General features: G+C 42.1%; 1 protein-coding gene and 1 pseudogene across 1 annotated transcript in view; one reads left to right on the top strand and one right to left on the bottom strand.

Annotated features, from left to right (window-relative positions):
* The window catches only part of LOC116702004 (uncharacterized), a 42,069-nt pseudogene that overhangs the window by 10,746 nt on the left and 12,801 nt on the right, over window positions 1-18,522 (top strand).
* trak1b (trafficking protein, kinesin binding 1b) overlaps window positions 1,819-18,522 on the bottom strand; it is a 21,251-nt gene continuing 4,547 nt past the window's right edge. The window contains 18 exon segments of the mRNA XM_032534983.1: window positions 1,819-3,618; window positions 3,948-4,073; window positions 5,305-5,410; window positions 5,521-5,728; window positions 6,285-6,333; window positions 6,335-6,377; window positions 6,380-6,400; window positions 10,092-10,372; window positions 10,976-11,224; window positions 11,336-11,412; window positions 11,871-12,008; window positions 12,115-12,189; window positions 12,432-12,562; window positions 12,664-12,742; window positions 12,837-12,942; window positions 13,106-13,206; window positions 13,850-13,966; window positions 14,267-14,343. Coding sequence (XP_032390874.1) covers window positions 3,024-3,618; window positions 3,948-4,073; window positions 5,305-5,410; window positions 5,521-5,728; window positions 6,285-6,333; window positions 6,335-6,377; window positions 6,380-6,400; window positions 10,092-10,372; window positions 10,976-11,224; window positions 11,336-11,412; window positions 11,871-12,008; window positions 12,115-12,189; window positions 12,432-12,562; window positions 12,664-12,742; window positions 12,837-12,942; window positions 13,106-13,206; window positions 13,850-13,966; window positions 14,267-14,317 — 2,553 coding nt within the window. The 5' untranslated portion in view covers window positions 14,318-14,343 and the 3' untranslated portion in view covers window positions 1,819-3,023.

The following is an 18,522-nucleotide window of genomic DNA, read 5'->3' as shown; positions in this document are numbered from 1 at the left end:
GGTTGCCTGGCAACACTACTCTAGGAAGTTGCTGTATCAGAGCAAGAAATAAGAAAGAAGCCAAGAAATTGGCGCAGGAGGACAATAAACACTAATAAATTTAGTAATTGGTGTGAAGCTGATCTTCATTTTATACCTCCCAAACATACGCCTCCTAACAACCTGAACCAGTTGAAACACTTTATGTGACTGAAAATCTCCAGTGAGTAAAATTCATAGTCTGGGAACCATGAATGGCCATGCGTGGTTTTATGGCAGTCTATGCAACAGATGTTATGAGATGTATTAATCTGAAATTGGAAACATTGAACCACGCCGCTTGTGTGGCTAAAAGTTATTAAAAGTGTTCACTTTTAGCAAGAAAAAAGAGATGATAGTGGAATTTGGGAAGAAGCAATAAAGGGAATACACCCTCCGTTAATATCAACGGGTCCTCGGTGGAGAGGGTGGACAGCTTCAAGTCCCCTGGTGTCCACATCACCGAGGGTCTGACGTGGGTACCCATTCTGTTCCAAGGTGAGAAAGGCCAACCAAAGACTGTTTCACTTCAGATGCCTAAGGAAATTCAAGGCATCCCCTCAAAAAAGCAGACTCAAGGTCTCATTTGTCCCTCATGCCATAAGACTGTACATCTCATCACTCGGGGGGAGGAAGAAATAGGCCAGAGAGGACAATACACACACGTACACACCTGGACTCACATATACACCTGGACACTGACACTTCTTTTTTTTAGCCTAAGGTTTTAACTTCATTTGTTATTATTATTATGTTATTACATTACGTTATTACTGTATTCTTCTTGCTAAAAACAGATGCTGGAAATTTCAATTTCCTTGCGGGAGTCATCCCAAAAGGATTAATAAAGAGAAGTCTAAGTCTAAACACTGACCAATTTCTACCCTGCATCATAGAGAGCATTCTGAAGGGGAACTTCACTGCCTGGTACAAAAATGGCACCAAACTGTCTTTGCAGGATCACAAGGGCCCTGCAAAGAGTCTTCATTAGGCTAAACGTACAACAGACGGTGCCTTACCCTGCCTAACGGATACTTCCACCAGGCGCTGCAAGAAAAGGTTAGGAGAGTCATCGAAGATCCAAACCACCCGGGTAACAGCCTTTTCTCCCTGTTGAGGTCGCGAAGACGTTACCAGATCCACCAGGCCAGCACTGAGGGGCTCAGGATGAGATTCTGCCCCCAGGCCGCTACGATCCTAAATAACACTGCACATGTTGAAAGAGCTGATGGGATTACATTTCCCTGGATTTGTCAAATAAAATTAATTGATTGAATAAATAAAGTGTATTGACTGATTTTAATAACCATTTTTATGAAGACATTTGGACATTATGGGTGGTGTCATCTGATAGGCCCTTAGGGTGTACACCAGTAATGTTACTGTATGTGATTTCTGTTAATAAGAGGAGCCTATTTGCATCTGAGGGTGGATGTCCTCTTTCACCTCAGACGGCAGCTGATTTGATCTTGCGATAAATGAGATTACCCCAAATGTTATCTTAAAAGGACACATATCCACACTAAAAGACATCAGGGACATTTGCAACAGAGCAGCCCTCATCTTATCCCCCGTAGCACAAGAGATCCAGATGGTGAATGGGTAATGGATTATGGCTGCGCCAATACGGGCAATGTAGTTCTCACATTCTGACTATTTTGTGGGCTGAGTTATTCCTGAGCACCATCTGCTGGAGGAAGGTGAAAAAATGATTTCCTGTATGTGACTCTCCTTTTCATGTCTTGAATGATGCACAATTTCCTGTAGAGGGGAAAGTTTTTGGTTGATTACTGAATTTTTATTTGGAAAAACGCACACCCAAATACTTACAGTGATCTGTGATTCTCAGTTATGCACTACGCATAACAATTCCTTTATGAGTGACAATTTAGTGACAATGAACAGTATATACAGTGAGCACATGTAAGACAAGATATTTCTATGAAAATAGGTCAAATTCATACGATATTTTTTATATAAATAAACCAAAGTGCAACAATGGCTGCCTGTGACAGCTCTTTCGCACCCTCAACCCAACATATGAAGAACAAAAACAGATGGTCGAGGCACTATATTGCTTTTATTTTTCCGAAAGCTTCCAACCACGGCTGGTTAGCCACCCGCATCCCTCTCTCGTCCTCTTTGTGAGCTGTGGTTTCAGCGTATCGATCCCCCCCCGTTCATTGAGAGCACCATCCACTTCCTTGTCTAATGGCCAATCAGGAAACTAAACCAAAGTATCTTTAACACTGACATAAAAGCTATTTAACAATTTGGTAAAAGAGCCTATCACTTGATGAGGGATTTAGGTCGGGTGAGACTCAGAGGAGAGAGTGACATACTTTCATGTATTTGGTGTAAAGTTTTGAACCATTTATAAAAGATGGATCCAATAATAGAGAAGAAGAAATGCATGGTGTAGTGCTACAGAGATCACAAAGAGCCAACTAGTGTGATGCCAGATTTAGCAGAGTGCACCTGTGTGTCTGGATGTGTGTGGGATTTCGTGGATATGGCTCAGAAAAGGCAAGAGTGGGAGTACTACATCTAGCCAGCAGAGTCAGTCTCCAAAGCAGGGATGTGAGTGGACAGCAGTGGGAGATTGCTCGATAACTATACTGACATTCTGCTTTTAATGTGTCAGTTCACCCAATTACATACAATTTAATTGTATAAAAACTGTTTTCATGTGCTCAGATTTTTAGATGCCTGTGTCAAAACTAAGAAATCTCTGAGACATTTTAAAGATGTCCTATAATATGGGGCCATTAAACTGCATGGGTGCATCCCAGAATAGGGTTTTCTAATTTGGGTGATTTTGTTTTTTAATTCAAGCGAGTCACCACCTAAAAGGACTAAAGAGTGCATAGGGTCAGTGGTCAGTGGTGCCGTGTTGCTGTTGTACAGTATGAACAGTGTTTGGACTCTAGGTGGCTGCTCAGCAGTCAGTCCTGGGCACCGTCGGGCTCCTACTTGGCTCTACTACTGGCCAGCAGCAGTCCAGACTACTCCTGGGGCCCCGGGGCTTTCATGGCCATGCTGGCCCCAACCATGGCAGGATAACTCCGGTTCCTCCTCATTCCATCGGGCCCAAAAGGGGAGCCAGATCTGCGCAGCCCGCCCAGAGGCCCCAGCATGGGGCTGGGACTCATTGCTCTGCCCCCTTGAGCTCCAGCCACACCCAGCTGCTTCACTTTGTCCAGCAGGTTGAGGTTGTGGACGGTCACGCTAACGTCCGTCTGGCTTTCGCAATCCTTCCCTCTCTGCCTGCCCCTCATCCTCCCCGTGACCTCTTTCAGAATGGAGCGGGCCGGTTTGGAGGCCAGGAAGTTGTCGTACGAAGGGCTCTTAAAGTCGAAGCCCACGGGCACCGGCCCGGCTGAAACTCCCTGTCCTGTAGGCGAGTTGGGAGGGGTAGAGGGGCGCAGAGGGTCGGGGTTGGGAGCTCGGTTAGGGGCAATGGAGGTGCTGAATAAGACTCCTCCGTTGGCCTGGCTGTACTCCAGGCCCTGGCTCTGGTGATACATTGCTGCTGAGATCCCTCTCTCCTGGAGAAGGCGCACTAACCCTAGGGAAGTACTGGTGGTGCGTGTTGCATCTCTGCACAAACATAGGAAATAAATGAGAGTCAACATCATACTGACTGGTATCTGCAAATTAGTGAGTCAGAAAAGGTTATGATGATCCACTGCGTTCTCCTGCCTATCAGCACTTTTTGTGAAGAACCCCTGAAACAACTTAAACTTCCTGGAAGAAAGTTACATGGCTTGTTTTTAAGGAACTAAGTAAACTCGGAGTGACAAACAGTGAATGTCTTTATGAAAGTAGCAATCTGCTAGCTTATTAACATAGAAACAAAGTTTTGGTTATTACAGTAGCAAAAAGAAGAAGACAGAAAATCAAACGGATGAAAATGTCTAGGACCCTGCCTGAGGTTAGTTGAGGATTCAGACGGCCTAAGACCGAGCCTGCGGGGTGTGCAGGGCGTAGCAGCAGGAGTACCCAACAGGGTGCTAGTCATCACGCAGGAGGACGACGCCGGGACTGGATTCAGACTGAAAAGAAAGTGCACAAAGAGAATTTGAAACACCTAGAAGAACATACTTGCTCATTTAAGGAACTTAAATTACATCCCATTAATGAAAACTGACATTTGTTGTGTATGGGGGATGTTGTTTAGTTTATCTCTAAGCACCTGCATATATTATTTAGCACCTTCCTACTGTCTAGCAGGCAAGTGACTGAATATTATATAATATTATTGTTTTCTTTGTTCTGTGCAATTTAGTCAAATTCAGAATGATTGCACATGCAGCACTCTGCAGAGATATTATCACATTAAGCGCCATTATTTGTACAATGTTGTATTTTTCTTATTACAATATAAGACATGTAATAAAAAATACATTTTAGTTGCTTTTTTAAAATCATTCACCATTTCAAACAGAGGAGAGCGTGCACATCCTCTGGAGGCAAACACAAGACCGTTTTTATAAAAACGGCGATTTTCATTAGGACTTTTGCAATAATATGTAATATCCATATGTTTGAATATGGCTGCTTTTAGCAAAAAAAGCAAAACTTTGCAGTAGATGATGATGACTGAATTATGGGAGATCAAAGAGAAACTTTGAGAAACTCAAGGGGAAAGGTTACAACAATATTAAGATAAGATAAGATAAGATAAGATAAGATAAGATAAGGTACGGTACGGTACGGTAAGGTAAGGTAAGGTAAGGTAAGGTAAGGTAAGGTAAGAAAAGATAAGATAAGATAAGATAAGATAAGATAAGATAAGATAAGATAAGGTAAGGTAAGGTAAGGTAAGGTACGGTACGGTACGGTAAGGTAAGGTAAGGTAAGGTAAGGTAAGGTAAGGTAAGGTAAGGTAAGATAAGGTAAGGTAAGGTAAGGTAAGATAAGGTAAGGTACGGTAAGGTAAGGTAAGGTAAGGTACGGTAAGGTAAGGTAAGGTAAGATAAGGTAAAATAAGGTAAGATAAGATAAGATACGATAAGATACGATAAGGTAAGATAAGGTAAGATAAGGTAAGATAAGATAAGATACGATAAGATACGATAAAATAAGATAAGGTAAGATAAGGTAAGATAAGATAAGATACAATAAGATACGATAAGATACGATAAGAGAAGATAAGATAAGATAAGGTAAGATAAGATACGATAAGGTAAGATAAGATAAGATTATGGTAAGATTAAGGTAAGATAAGATAAGATAAGATAAGAAAACCTTTATTTGCTGCACCAGACTACTTCTGTTGCTTACCTTGGCGTGACCCGCGTCAGCTCATCAGTTGGGTGGAGGATCCGACAGGTTGTGAAGGTGTAGGTGGAGCTGGTGTGGGCCATGCATTTCCCTGGGTAGTATGTAGCTGCAGGTCACGCGGACACAGACAGCTTTTAAAACACTGTGTGACACTGCGCATTTTCCAAACAGTGCGCGGTATATACAGTGTACAGTACGTGTACAGTATGTCCTCACCCAGGACGTCAGGGTTGCTGAGATGTGGCGTTGGGGATGGAGAGGGTGGAGAAGGTGGAGCGAGGCTGGGTGGAGGCTGCCCAAGGTTGGTTTCACCCGTGCTGGAGGTGGAGGGCACGGCTGGGGAGGCAGAAGCAGAGGAGGTGGGCAGATTCTGGAAGTACTGCTCCCCCGGTTCATCCTCCTCAAAGCCCCCCCATGGGTAGACCTGTAGAGAAGAGTCCAAATCATTACGATACATGCATGTGCACCAAGTACTACTATTACTTAGTAATAGCAATAGCAGTAGTATTACTAGTATTCCTACAGTTATCAGGAGTAGGGTGGATAGTACTTTGCAAGTATCAAGTCAAAAACTTCCCTCTAATTATCCAAATAAACTAGAATTATACAAAACATATTCAAATTAATTTTCTGATTTGTTTTTTTTTTCAGCATTGTGTCTCTTCTCCCACTGAACTGTGAAGAAAAATAACAGCACAGTAAAATAGAGAGTGGGATTTGATTCCGTCTGTGCTTGAAAAGGACTATGAATTCCAATTTTATTTGTGCAATGAAAAGCTGTATAATTACTAGTGTAATTACCTCTCCATGACAACACTTTGTAGGCAGTCATCTGTTAATAACATGTTATGTACATACGGTAAACATACAGTGTTGCATTTACATCGACATGACCTTTATGTTAGATCCAGACTCAGACATTTCACACACACACACACACACACACACACACACACACACACACACACACACACACAGACCTGCTCCAGCTCTAGTTCCAGGGGTCTGTAGCCCTTGGCACGACTCCCGTCTGGCGTCCAGAATCACCCCGAGGTGGGGCTGGGCTAACTGCTCCAGTGATGCAGGGTGGCAGAGCCTGGTGTGGGGGGGGGGGGGGGGGGGGGGGGGGGGACGTGAAGAGAACTGCAATGTACTCAATATCTTCAAACACACACAAATAAACATGTAAGGGATTATTTATGACTCAATAATTAAATTGTGACTGATTATCATTATATCACATTATGGTCGGCCATTTAATGCTTTTGATATGTAGCTTACCTTAACCCTCATGTTGTCATCGGGTCAAATTGACCCATCTTCAGTTAATTATTTTCTCACAAAAAAAGGGCCGTCGAAATAAGCTCTGAAGACGTCAACATCAAAAATATCAAAAAACTTGAAAAAGTGACAAATGTGGGAAAAAAGCGATAAGAATGTTAAAAAAAACGTCACCAAAACTTTTTTTTTTTCATGACGGGAAGACAACACAAGGGTTAAAAGGCTTCTTAGCGTTGCTCACAACAGCTGGTAGTGTCCTATGGTTTCAGTTAAAAGGTTTATAAGATTAAAAAAATCCTTCATCAACTACAATACAATGTATTTGGTTTTATGATATTGGTGTAGAGACAAATTGATGTAGAGTAACACTATGTTTTTATGCTGATAATTCCTTTTCTCATGTCTTGTGTTTTAAGTATTTCTAAAAAGCATTTCCGTGAAAAAAACAAATGAGAAATGTTGCAGAATAAGTCTCAAAGGTCAGGATGACAAACAAAGATGGCAAGTACTGAGACATTAAAAGGTGATGAAGAGCAGAGGAATGTGATGAAAATGAAATGGAGGAGCAATTAGAATGAGAAAAGGTTTTATTAGTCAGCCAAATGAATGTGAAACCGAGAAAGCGAGCAGTGACAGAATGAACAAAAAACATAAAAAACAGAGGAGTTTGTAAATAAACAATAAATGATAAAGAAATACATACAGACATTATAATACATACATAGAAATGAGATGGTGTAAACACAAATAAACAGTGGAGGACGAAAAGAATACTCTTACAAGTAAAAGTCCTGCATTTAAAATGTTACTTAGTAAAAGTATGTAGCCGATAAACGTACTTAAAGTACTTAAGTAAAAGTACTTGATGCAAAAAATAATAATTTAGAAACTGGAAACTAGTCAAAACAGTTCTGTCAATCAACTAAGTGTTCAATTGGCTAGGTCTAGGTCTAAATATTGTAGTTTATTTTAAATTTTAAATAAAAAAATCATATTTTATCCACACACCCATGTGCTTTGTGTGCAGACATCCTTATTTGTTAAGTAGGATTAATAGATAGTGGTGGAGCAAAAAGTACAACATGTCTCTCTGAAATGTAGTGGAGTAGAAGTGCATGAAAAGAAAACACTCAACTAAAGTACGATTACCTCAAATTTGTACTTAAGTACAGTACTTAAGTAAATGTACTTAGCTACATTCCACCACTGCAAATAAACTGTATGTAAACAGAGCAATGGCAGGGTTTCCAGACCCCTGGACCCGGGATGGGGTGGCAGTAGCTCGGACCAAAGTACAGAGTGTGGATTAAAAGCTGGAGAGAGGCTCCTGAGCAAAGCACCACACCCCCACCCAACCACTCAAGGTGCTGGTCAAGCATTGGCAGCCCACTTTCTCTGACATCTCCATTCTGTACATGAATAGGTCCTGAGCATGTGTGTATGTCTCACAAAAACAGAGTGTAAATTGTAAATTTCCTACTGGGGATCAATAAACAGTGTAACATTAAAATTAAAGTAATGTGTTTTTAAAAGAAGGAGGAATCATTACCAGCAGAGGGCAGCACAGCTCAACAGTCGCCACATTAAAACTTAAATCGACACTAAATACTAGTGGGAACAATAAAATGCTGCAGTGACTCTCTATGTATGTGGTTCATACATATGTGTTACACTTGTGGCCAATCGGTGATGTCACATCAGGTGCTCTCCATCAGCTGTCAAAGTAAAAACACCAGTTGTGACATTATTAAACCACTGAAAGAGGGTCTGGGATAAGAGAAAAACAGGCTCTGGTTTATTGGCATTTCATTAAGCCAATCGTAACTGCCTTGGGTGGTGCTAAGCGCTGGATGGAGCCACGGTGCCGCTGGTTTTGGTGGAACGTGTACATTCAAAAGTTGTTGCAAACAGTATACTCAGATTGGACAGATTTCTAGCTATCGTCTGGATTTACCCTGCAAGATCTGAGGACCAGGTAACCATAGTCCTCAGATTGGACGATAGTCTAGCTAGCTGTCTGGATTTACTTGCAGAGATCTGAGGACCCGTAACCATAGTACTCTGATTGGACAGATAGTCTAGCTAGCTGTCTGGATTTACCCTGCAGAGATCTAGGACCAGGTAACCATAGTCCTCAGATGTGACAGATAGTGTAGCTAGCAGTCTGGATTTACCCTGCAGAGATCTGAGGACCAGGTAACCATAGTCCTCTGATTGGACAGTAGTCTAGCTAGCAGTCTGGATTTACCCTGCAGAGATCTGAGGACCAGGTAACCATAGTCCTCAGATTGGACAGATAGTCTAGCTAGCTGTCTGGATTTACCCTGCAGAGACTGAGGACCAGTAACCATAGTCCTCTGATTGGACAGATAGTCTAGCTAGCTGTCTGGATTTACCCTGCAGAGATCTGAGGACCAGGTAACCATAGTCCTCAGATTGGACAGATAGTGTAGCTCAGTCTGGATTTACCCTGCAGAGATCGGAGGACCAGGTAACCATAGTCCTCTGATGGACAGATAGTCTAGCTAGCAGTCTGGATTTACCCTGCAGAGATCTGAGGACCAGGTAACCATACTCCTCAGATTGGACAGATAGTCTAGCTAGCTGTCTGGATTTACCCTGCAGAGACCTGAGGACCAGTACCCATAGTCCTCTGATTGGACAGATAGTCTAGCTAGCTGTCTGGATTTACCCTGCAAGATCTGAGGACCAGGTAACCATAGTCCTCGATTGGACAGATAGTCTAGCTAGCTGTCTGGATTTACCCTGCAGAGATCTGAGGACCAGGTACACCATAGTCCTCTGATTGGACAGATAGTCTAGCTAGCAGTCTGGATTTCCCTGCAGAGATCTGAGGACCAGGTAACCATAGTCCTCTGATTGGACAGATAGTCTAGCTAGCTGTCTGGATTTACCCTGCAGAGATCTGAGGACCAGGTAACCATAGTCCTCAGAAATCCACCAGAGGTTAAAAGTCCAACACAAAGAAGGCATAAGGAATCCAGCCAAAAAGAAGGACATCCTGGCAAAATCTGACACTTTTTTTTTCTTATCCCAGAGGGAGGTCATAGAATCAAAAAATGTGGATGCATGGTATGAACCAAACACCATCCCCTCTTTCTTCTACTGTTTAATCACATGTGTCTGTATCTACAACCATCCTCTGGGCTGTGTGTCTTTGTAATAGCTGTGTGGAGATGCAAAACTGCCTGACTTGTGGTGGTGCATCAGAGACCAGAAAGAGTTAAAGAGCATTAGTGACAGAGGCCTCTCTTTCCTCTCTTTGGCTCCCTTCATCTTCCTGCTCCCGGCTCGGTCTCTGGCCCACCTCCTTCCTCTCTCCCTCTCTATTCCAGCTTTGGTCTTCCTCGCCCATCCCCAACCTCTTTCCCTCTCCCTCTCCCCCTCCGTCCCCGAGCCCCTCTTGCTCCCTTTCCCTCGGTGTGGGTCTCCTTCCCCCTTCCTCCCCGCCTTGCAGCTCACCTCGCTCTCCCTTTCTCCCTCACCTTCAAGCGGTTTGACGATCTGGAGTTTGTCAGGGAGGTATGGCCCGCGTGAGGCCCAAAGGTGGAGGTTCCCGAGGGACATGATGCTTTCTGAGGGAGTCATCTGGCCACACTCCTGGCCCAGGGCATCATGTACACCTCCGTGTCCTCCTCGTCTGCGTTCCCTCTCATCTTCAAAGAAGCGCCTCTCACTCAGGTTGTTTTGTCGACGCAGAGACAGGCGGCGCAGGGCGAGACGCAGGTCCTCAGCGCCGCTGGCCTTCTTCTCTCGGCCCTCTGTGCTGCTGCCATGACACAGAGACCAATTTGTTGAAGACATGTTATACAAACTGTCCTAATAACAGTACAAGCTTAACTCAAAGAACAATCCATTTCAAATGGTACTTGTTTCCCTATTAATTCATGTCAGAGGTCTAAAAACTGTCCTACTTAATTGCATAATCAGAATCAGAACCAGAATCAGAATCAGCTTTATTCGCCAGGTATGAGGACACATACGAGGAATTTGTCTTTGGAGCATTGTTACTCACACTGTGCTTACACACACAAAACAACCAAAACAAAAATAAACACACTACTACATACCCAATATATACATACTCTAAACAGAAACAATATAGAGGCATGAGTGCAATGAAGAGTTCAATAAAAATTATTTAAATATGGAGCATAGTGCAAGGATACTGGGATAAATAGTATTATGTTGTTATATTACAATAGGAACAGTATGAACATTATGGACAGTTCTGAAATAGGAAATGAGAATGATGAATACATAACAAATAATAAGTGAGATGTGAGAATGGGAATGATGAATAAATAGTAAATAATAAGTGAGATGTGAGAATGAGAACAATGACTAATACTAGCCCACTCCGCCTCACCTATCCTGATTGGCGGCCGTCTCCATCAGCATGCTCTGCGTTCGGTTGTCAAGGGCGACGCTGTCTCCGCTGATGTCCCCGCCGTACATGCTGGAGTGAGGTGTGGTGAGGCCGCTGGACTGGGGCGACGTACGGGCGGACAGAGACTGGTTGGAGCCCGGGATGTTGGCGTTGGTCGGGGTCAGGGAACGCTGACGGACTGTCTGGTTGACATTCTTGACCGTCTCAAAAACGCGCTTGCGATGGATTCTGCGCCCAACCACACACAAGAGAATTAGCTAACACAGTATGCTGTTACTGCTGTGTTTTATTTTTCTGTCATGTGTGCCATCTTAGCTTTTAAAGTACACATATACGTACTTCTGTTCCTCGCACTCCGGGTCCTCCTGACTCAACTCCTTCCTCATTGTTCCCTCAATCTCAGCTGCCAGAGAGTCCTGCGACACAAAGGTCAAAGGTCAAAGTCTGCTTTATTGTCAATTTCTTCACATGTCAAAACATACAAAGAGATCGAAATTGCGTTTCCCTCTCTCCCACGGTGAAGACAAGACATTTTTAACCAATAAGGTCCACAGACAAACGTAACATTCAAGTAAAATAAGAAGACATATACAATGAGGAAAATAAAAGCAGCAAAATTTGAGTTAAAAATGTGCAATTATGCATACAGTCGACAGTCAATGTAATAGTGCAAAAGTCAGGCGGTAGCATAGTGGTGCCAGTTATGTAGAGCAGCAGAAATGTGTTCCCAAGTGTTTTCAGGACAACAGGACAACAACAACAAGTTTGCAAAGTGTGTAGTAGTGTGTAGTTGCAAGTGGAGTAGTGCAAACCCTTTTCATGAAAGAATGGACGGCATGCACACACACCTAGACAAGCACACACACTGTCTCACCATGGGGTACAGTCCCAGAGGATGGCAGCGTCGAGGGGTTCCTGCAGGGAAGTTTCTGTTCCGCAGGTTCTTCAGCTCCTCCTGGGCTTCATGCAGCATCTCTATGCACTCCAAATACTTCCCGTCCAACTCCTGGAGCTGGTCATTGTAGACAGTGACATTAAGTTTTGGAATTAAAGTCAAACTGTCTGGTAATAGCTTGGCAAGAAAGGAAATCAAGACAGAGCAGTGATGTGGAAGTTACCTCTGCTGTAAGCTGCCTTTGGGCATCTTTAGCGGCCACCAGGTGTTGAGAAAGCTCCTCGTTCTCCACGGCATACTAGGAACACACACACAGGCTTGAATTAGCTAAAGGAGCAGAGCGCGATAACAGTCAGCTTTGAGTTGAAAAGGGTTCATGTGACTGTCTGTGTGTGCTGGCCTGAGAAAGACCCGGCCGGGAGAATTAGCAGAGTGTGGGAATCTCATTATTTTCAGTTGTACCCAACCACTTTTTTGCCCTGCACCCCACCAATGCGGATGTGCACCCTACTACTGCTCTACGTGTCTGTGTGTGCTCACAGATTTGGCTTTCTTTTGCAGGTCCACTATCTGAGAGAGCAGGTGCGTGATCTCTTCTTGCTGGCGGGAAGCGTCCTCAGTCTTACGAGCCAATTCCTCCGCTATGGTAGAGATTTGGAGACTGGACAACCCTGATAGAGCGAAAGGGAAAAGTTTAGACGGGACTAAAAGAAGAGACAGGGAGGCTTAATAAAACAGATGAATGAAGGTCAGTGTGAGAAAAATAACGTACGGAGCTCTTTCACACAGTCATTGACAAGCTGTTGCTCCTTTTCTTCATAAGTTTCCGTCTCTGATTTCAGGTGGTGTGCCTGCGTAAATACACGCATGATGAATATATACATATATGCTGTATAATCCCAGAATCTTCAGTTTCTTACATAGTGTCGGTGCGTGTGGAGATACCTCTGAGCGGAGGGAGAGGTTCTCCTCTTCCAGATCCTTGAGTTTCCTCTGGAGGGTGTCACTCAAAAAGCCTCCCAAAGCACTGTCCACTTTACTTTTCTTACCCCTTTGGAAAGATAGAGAGCGCTCTCTTATTTTATAAGAATTCATGTTCAGGACTCTTATTTTACTTCTGCTTTTGCGTCTCTAAAATGTGTAAATTGTAAAGTATGAAATAAGTTTTGTCAGATCGTAGCAGTGATATTAAGTAACAAAGTAAGGATGCTAACGTCGGGGAAGTGCTGGACTCGTCCTCGCTCTCCTCGGCTGCGTTGGTGTAAAACTGCAGCAGCTCATCCTTCAGGTTCAGCTCATGGTGCAGCTGGGCCACCTGGAAGAGGACGGATAACGTTCAACACTCGTATATGTCTCTATCTGATTGTGTGTATGAAGAAGAAGAAAAAGAAATGCTTTTTCAATACTCAAAAGGGAAAATTCACACACACACAGGCCCAAAAAACACATATGCATGGATAAAATGGAGAGTGTCAGAGCAAGGTGGCTGCCCATGGATTGGTGACCAACTGGGAGTTTGGTGCCCTGCTCAGGGGCAAGGGGGAACCTCTACCCCTAATCCTGGCACCTCTCTAGCTATCAGTCCACACATCCTACTTGGCCCGTATGGGGACTTGAACCGGTGACCCTCTGGTTCCCAAGCCACGTCCCCACAGACTGAGCTCCTGCAGCCCCCTATGCTCTGCATGCATGTATGTTGTGTGAAAGGATTTCAAATCATATCTTAATCCATTGTACAATTGGTTTTTCATAACGCTTTACTTTACAATATATAGGTCCACTTCACTAGCTTTTTTAGGGGCTTCCAATTGTATGACACAGTCTTCATCAGAGGAGGATTTTGTTCACCTGTGATGGAGATAAACTGTTGACATTGTTGTTAAGGATGAAGACCGTGATTCATTTGAAAGCTCCAGATAAAAGCTACTAAGTGGAGCTTGAGGTATGTTTGAGCAGACCTCTTCTGTGATTTGTGCCACTTGCTCCTCCAGATAGTCATTCTGCTCCGTCAGAGTCCGGTTCTTCTTAAGAAGCGACTGGCCGATTCTTGCCGCCAACTCCATATCTCTCTCTTTCTATTGGGTAGAGGAGATAGATTGTAAGCATAGCATCAATACCCTAAAATTCCACAATACAACATTGGTAAACTACATGTGTTCTTGTTGGTGTCCCGTTGGGGTGGAGGTTCAGCCACTGTTGGTAAAGTTAGACCAACCACTTTCTGTATTTTCCTGTGTATTTGATCACAGTTTTCCACTGTTCACACCACAAACACATTTCATTTGGGCAAATCTACAGTGAAACCTCCTGTCTGTTGCACTTAACAAAAATACAGCTTTGAATCATCATGGAACAGAAGAAATAGGCCGTCTCACCTCCTCTAACAGACGTGTGACAGCATCGATGTCATTGTATGTCTTCGTCATCTGGCCCACTCTGTCTGAACATAGCACTGTGGAGATAGAAAACACACAGAGTGAGAGGAAGGTAGTGAGGATGTGCAGAGCTAAGTATGAGAATCCGACCCCCTTTATTAGACGAAAGCAGTGGGACCTTTGTGTTGAAAACGACCTCTCACCTTTTATCATTTCTGCTGTGAAGCATGAACATGAACAATGGCACACACACATTATGTAACCGAAAGTTTGAAAAGTCATCCTCATCATTATGGGGCTTCACAAACTTTTCATAAAGTATGTAATCCCTTTCTTAACCATATAAAAGTAAAAATCCAATCTGTTCCCTAAAGAGGAAAAAGTCAGTATTAGCCAGGCAATACATATGCCTTATTTGCTACTTTGATACTTTTTCAATTATTGCTATGTTCCTTTCTATTTTTCTTGTTATTTTGATTTTATTTTACAGGTCACTGAATGTATCACACAGCATTGTATCAAAAAGGAAAAAAGTCATGCTTTCAGAGGCTGTGAAAGTGTCATGTTTAGGTTGTCATACTTCCATCATCATTGATATATAATGTCAGTGTATGAAAGTGCAGGGCAGAGGAGTTGTTTCCATGGCGCACAGCAGTGGGCTCTGTTGCCCTAAGGTGAAAGCTCGTATTGACCTCAGAGCTCTAATCAATGACATGTTGTAACACAGTTATTGAATAGGGAATGTTAAACCTCTGTACCCCTGTTAGTATTGTACGGAAGAGGATTAGGGCCACTGGTGAAAGATTTATGTGAGTTTCTGACTTTAATTTCAGAATTAAAAAAGTCAGAATTCTGAGAAAAAAGTCAGCATTCTGAGATTAAAGTCAGAATTCTGACCTTTTTTTTTTAGAATTCTGACTTTAATTTCAGAATTAAAAAAGTCAGAATTCTGTGAAAAAAGTCAGAATTCTGAGAAAAAAGTCAGAATTCTGAGAAAAAAGTCAGCATTCTGAGATTAAAGTCAGAATTCTGATTTTAATTTCAGAATTAAAAAAGTCAGAATTTTGAGAAAAAAGTCAGCATTCTGAGATTAAAGTCAGAATTCTGACTTTTTTTTTTTAGAATTCTGACTTTAATTTCAGAATTAAAAAAGTCAGAATCTGAGAAAAAAGTCAGAATCTGGAAAAAGTCAAATTCTGAGAAAAAGTCAGCATTCTGGATTAATCAGAATTCTGATTTTATTCAGAATTAAAAAAGTCAGATTTTGAGAAAAAGTCAGCATTCTGAGATTAAAGTCAGAATTCTGACTTTTTTTTTTTAGATTCTGACTTTATTTCAGAATTAAAAAAGTCGAATTCTGTGAAAAAGTCAGAATTCTGAGAAAAAGTCAGAATTCTGAGAAAAAAGGTCAGAATTCTGAGAAAAAGTCAGCATTCTGGATTAAAGTCAGAATTCTGATTTAATTTCAGAATTAAAAAAGTCAGAATTTTGAAAAAAAAGTCAGCATTCTGAGATTAAGCAGATTCTGACTTTTTTTTTTTAGAATTCGACTTTAATTTCAGAATTAAAAAGTCAGAATTCTGTGAAAAAAGAATCAGAATTCTGAGAAAAAAGTCAGAATTCTGAGAAAAAAGTCAGAATTCTGAAAAAAAGATCAGTTCTGAGATAACAGTCATTCTGATTTTTATTTCAGAATTAAAAGTCAAATTTGAGAAAATCACATTCTGAGATTAAAGTAAGAATTCTGACTTTTTTGTCAGAACTCTGGCAAAAAAGTCCGAACTCACATACATTTTTCACCAGTGGCCTTAATCCTCTTCCAAAGTATTGCAACCAAAAGAGACAATAATTGAATTGTTGCTTCTCCTAACAGTGTTTAAAATCTATGATCCATTCTAGTTCACACAGGCACTTTATGGGACTGTGGGGATTTTGTGTGTGCACGTCAAAACAGAGTCCAAATCAAAGACAAGCTCCAGCATAGCTCAACCAAGTAACACACAAAACTGTTATAAAATCCAGATTTTTTGTTGATGCTAGATATTCTGAAATAATAGTGTAACAGAGGAAATCTTGGGCTACAAAAGTCAGCTTGCCCTTCAGTCCCTGTGCACAAACATCCAATAAAAGTACTGGGTATGAAAAGAGACACCACAGTTAAACTGATCAAATATGAAATCACATCAAACATGTCTTTACTTCCATCATTTTTGAAATGTCCTTTACCTTCCTTGTCCTCCTTATAGTACCAGTGATCCAGCTCACATTAATCCCTTGGTAATTGCTCCATCCCGCGCTTGCTGTCCATCTCTTCCCTGACCTCCACGATGACCGACAAGCAGAAACCACAACCGGTCCAAAAACTGATCCATTCCCTTCCCCTCTCCTACTCCTACAGCTCAGCTCCCGTATAACAGGCCCAGAATGACTGTCAATCCACATGCACGCCCCCGCGTCAGGGAATGCGAGGGAGGCGGAGACATGAGAGAGAGTGTGTGCACTCTGCTCTACAGCTACTGAGTTGAAATAGAAGTTGTGTGATTGAGGAAATCAGGATGGAGGGAAGAGCCAATCAGAGATGGCGAGCTGCAGTGTTAAGAGAACTCCCACATCTCTCTCCTATTTTCACTTTACTTTCATCCCCTCGCTTCCTCTCTCTCTCTCTCTCTCTCTCTCTCTCTCTTTCTCTCTCTTCTACTCTGTGCAGGGTTGCTGAACATCTATCTGCCTCCAGCGACTGTTACTATGGCAACCTTTATCCACTAACAAACCCCTGACACAAGCCCAGAGGCATACACACTAACTGTCTACCATTGATCATGCTGCAATCAGAGGCCTAGACACCCACTCACGCACGTACACCAATGAGCTTTCACAATATAGTGTAAAGTTCAAATTAAACTGTAGTTTTTACAAGAATGAAATACAAAAGAAAAGGGAGATATGGCATTAACTAACACATGAGACGTCTATCTACGTCTATGCAACTCAGTTACAAGTACAAAGCGTGTCTGTGTAACTGTGTGGTTTGACCCTCTGTGGAAAGAAATAGCTATGATGACAAGTTATAATACTACATATCCCAAAATAATGAAAATGTAGTAATATTACTGTAACTATGCCCTAATAACCCTTCCCTGACTCTAATTCACCCTAATGTGCTGAATAGAGATTGTGTCCTTACTTTCTTGGTTTAATATGAAATTTAGAAAAGAAAATGTGTTTCACCTATTGTAGATTATCTTTCCAACAACAATCGGAAGGATTATATGTAACATGTACTCAGCTGTGTAAATCCTTCACAAGTTTTCGCCCGCCACCAGTTTAATCGTCATTGTCCTTCTCTTTATGTATTTCTTTAATGCATTTTTCACTTCTTGAATTTAAAACAAGTTACTAAAATTAAAATCTTCCTGCACGTTTCATCAGAAGCTTTGGCAGCACAGGAAATACGTTTGTAGATATACACTATTTCCGTAACACTCCATTATAGACAGAATACCAGCTGATCTAAGGGGGTGGGGGGGGGGGGGGGGGGGGGGGGGGGGGGGGGGGGCTGATCTTTAAAGGAGAATTCAAGTCATTTTCAACATGTGGGTCTGTTGCTTGTAAATGTGTGTGTCTGTCAGTAGAGAGAAAAACGAAAACAATCGGTGCTGTCTACACTATGTTATCCCCCTGCTAGCGTTAGCACCCAACAGGCTTCAACAGGGCAAGTTTTAAACCTGTTTTTAGCCTCTAAACATGTTCAAAATGTCATTAAAAGTGCCCCCCCATGTGCAGTTATTCCTTCTGAGTGAACACAGTGAATCTCACTGCTGTACATGGGATAGAAATGCATGAAAGTTCTGCTAATTCAGCTCTGTTTAATTCCTGTGTTGATACTGTAAGGAGTGCTTCGGGACCGTCTACAACCTACAACACCGATAAAGAGATACAAACATATTTACAAAAATAAGCTTATTTTTAAAAAGTAAGTGCTTTAGTACAACTAGCAGGAGACAAGTTATAATTGAGATAAGTTTGGAGACACTACCTTACTTAATAATTAAATTGACAGCCTTCATATTTTTGTTGTATCTCTTTTCTGTGTTGTAATTTGTAGACGGTCCCTAAGCTCTCAACACAGGAACTAAACGCATCTGAATTAGCATAACTTTCATGCATTTCTGTCAAATCTACTGCAGTCATATTCACTGTGTTCCATCGGAAGGAATCACTTCACATGGGTAGGCACTTTTAATGACATTTTGAAC

This window comes from Etheostoma spectabile, chromosome 14 (assembly GCF_008692095.1).
Source record: "Etheostoma spectabile isolate EspeVRDwgs_2016 chromosome 14, UIUC_Espe_1.0, whole genome shotgun sequence".
NCBI classification, from domain to species: Eukaryota; Metazoa; Chordata; class Actinopteri; order Perciformes; family Percidae; genus Etheostoma; species Etheostoma spectabile.
The sequence above is the reverse complement of the archived record's forward strand: the minus strand, read 5'-3'. Positions and strand labels throughout refer to the sequence as shown.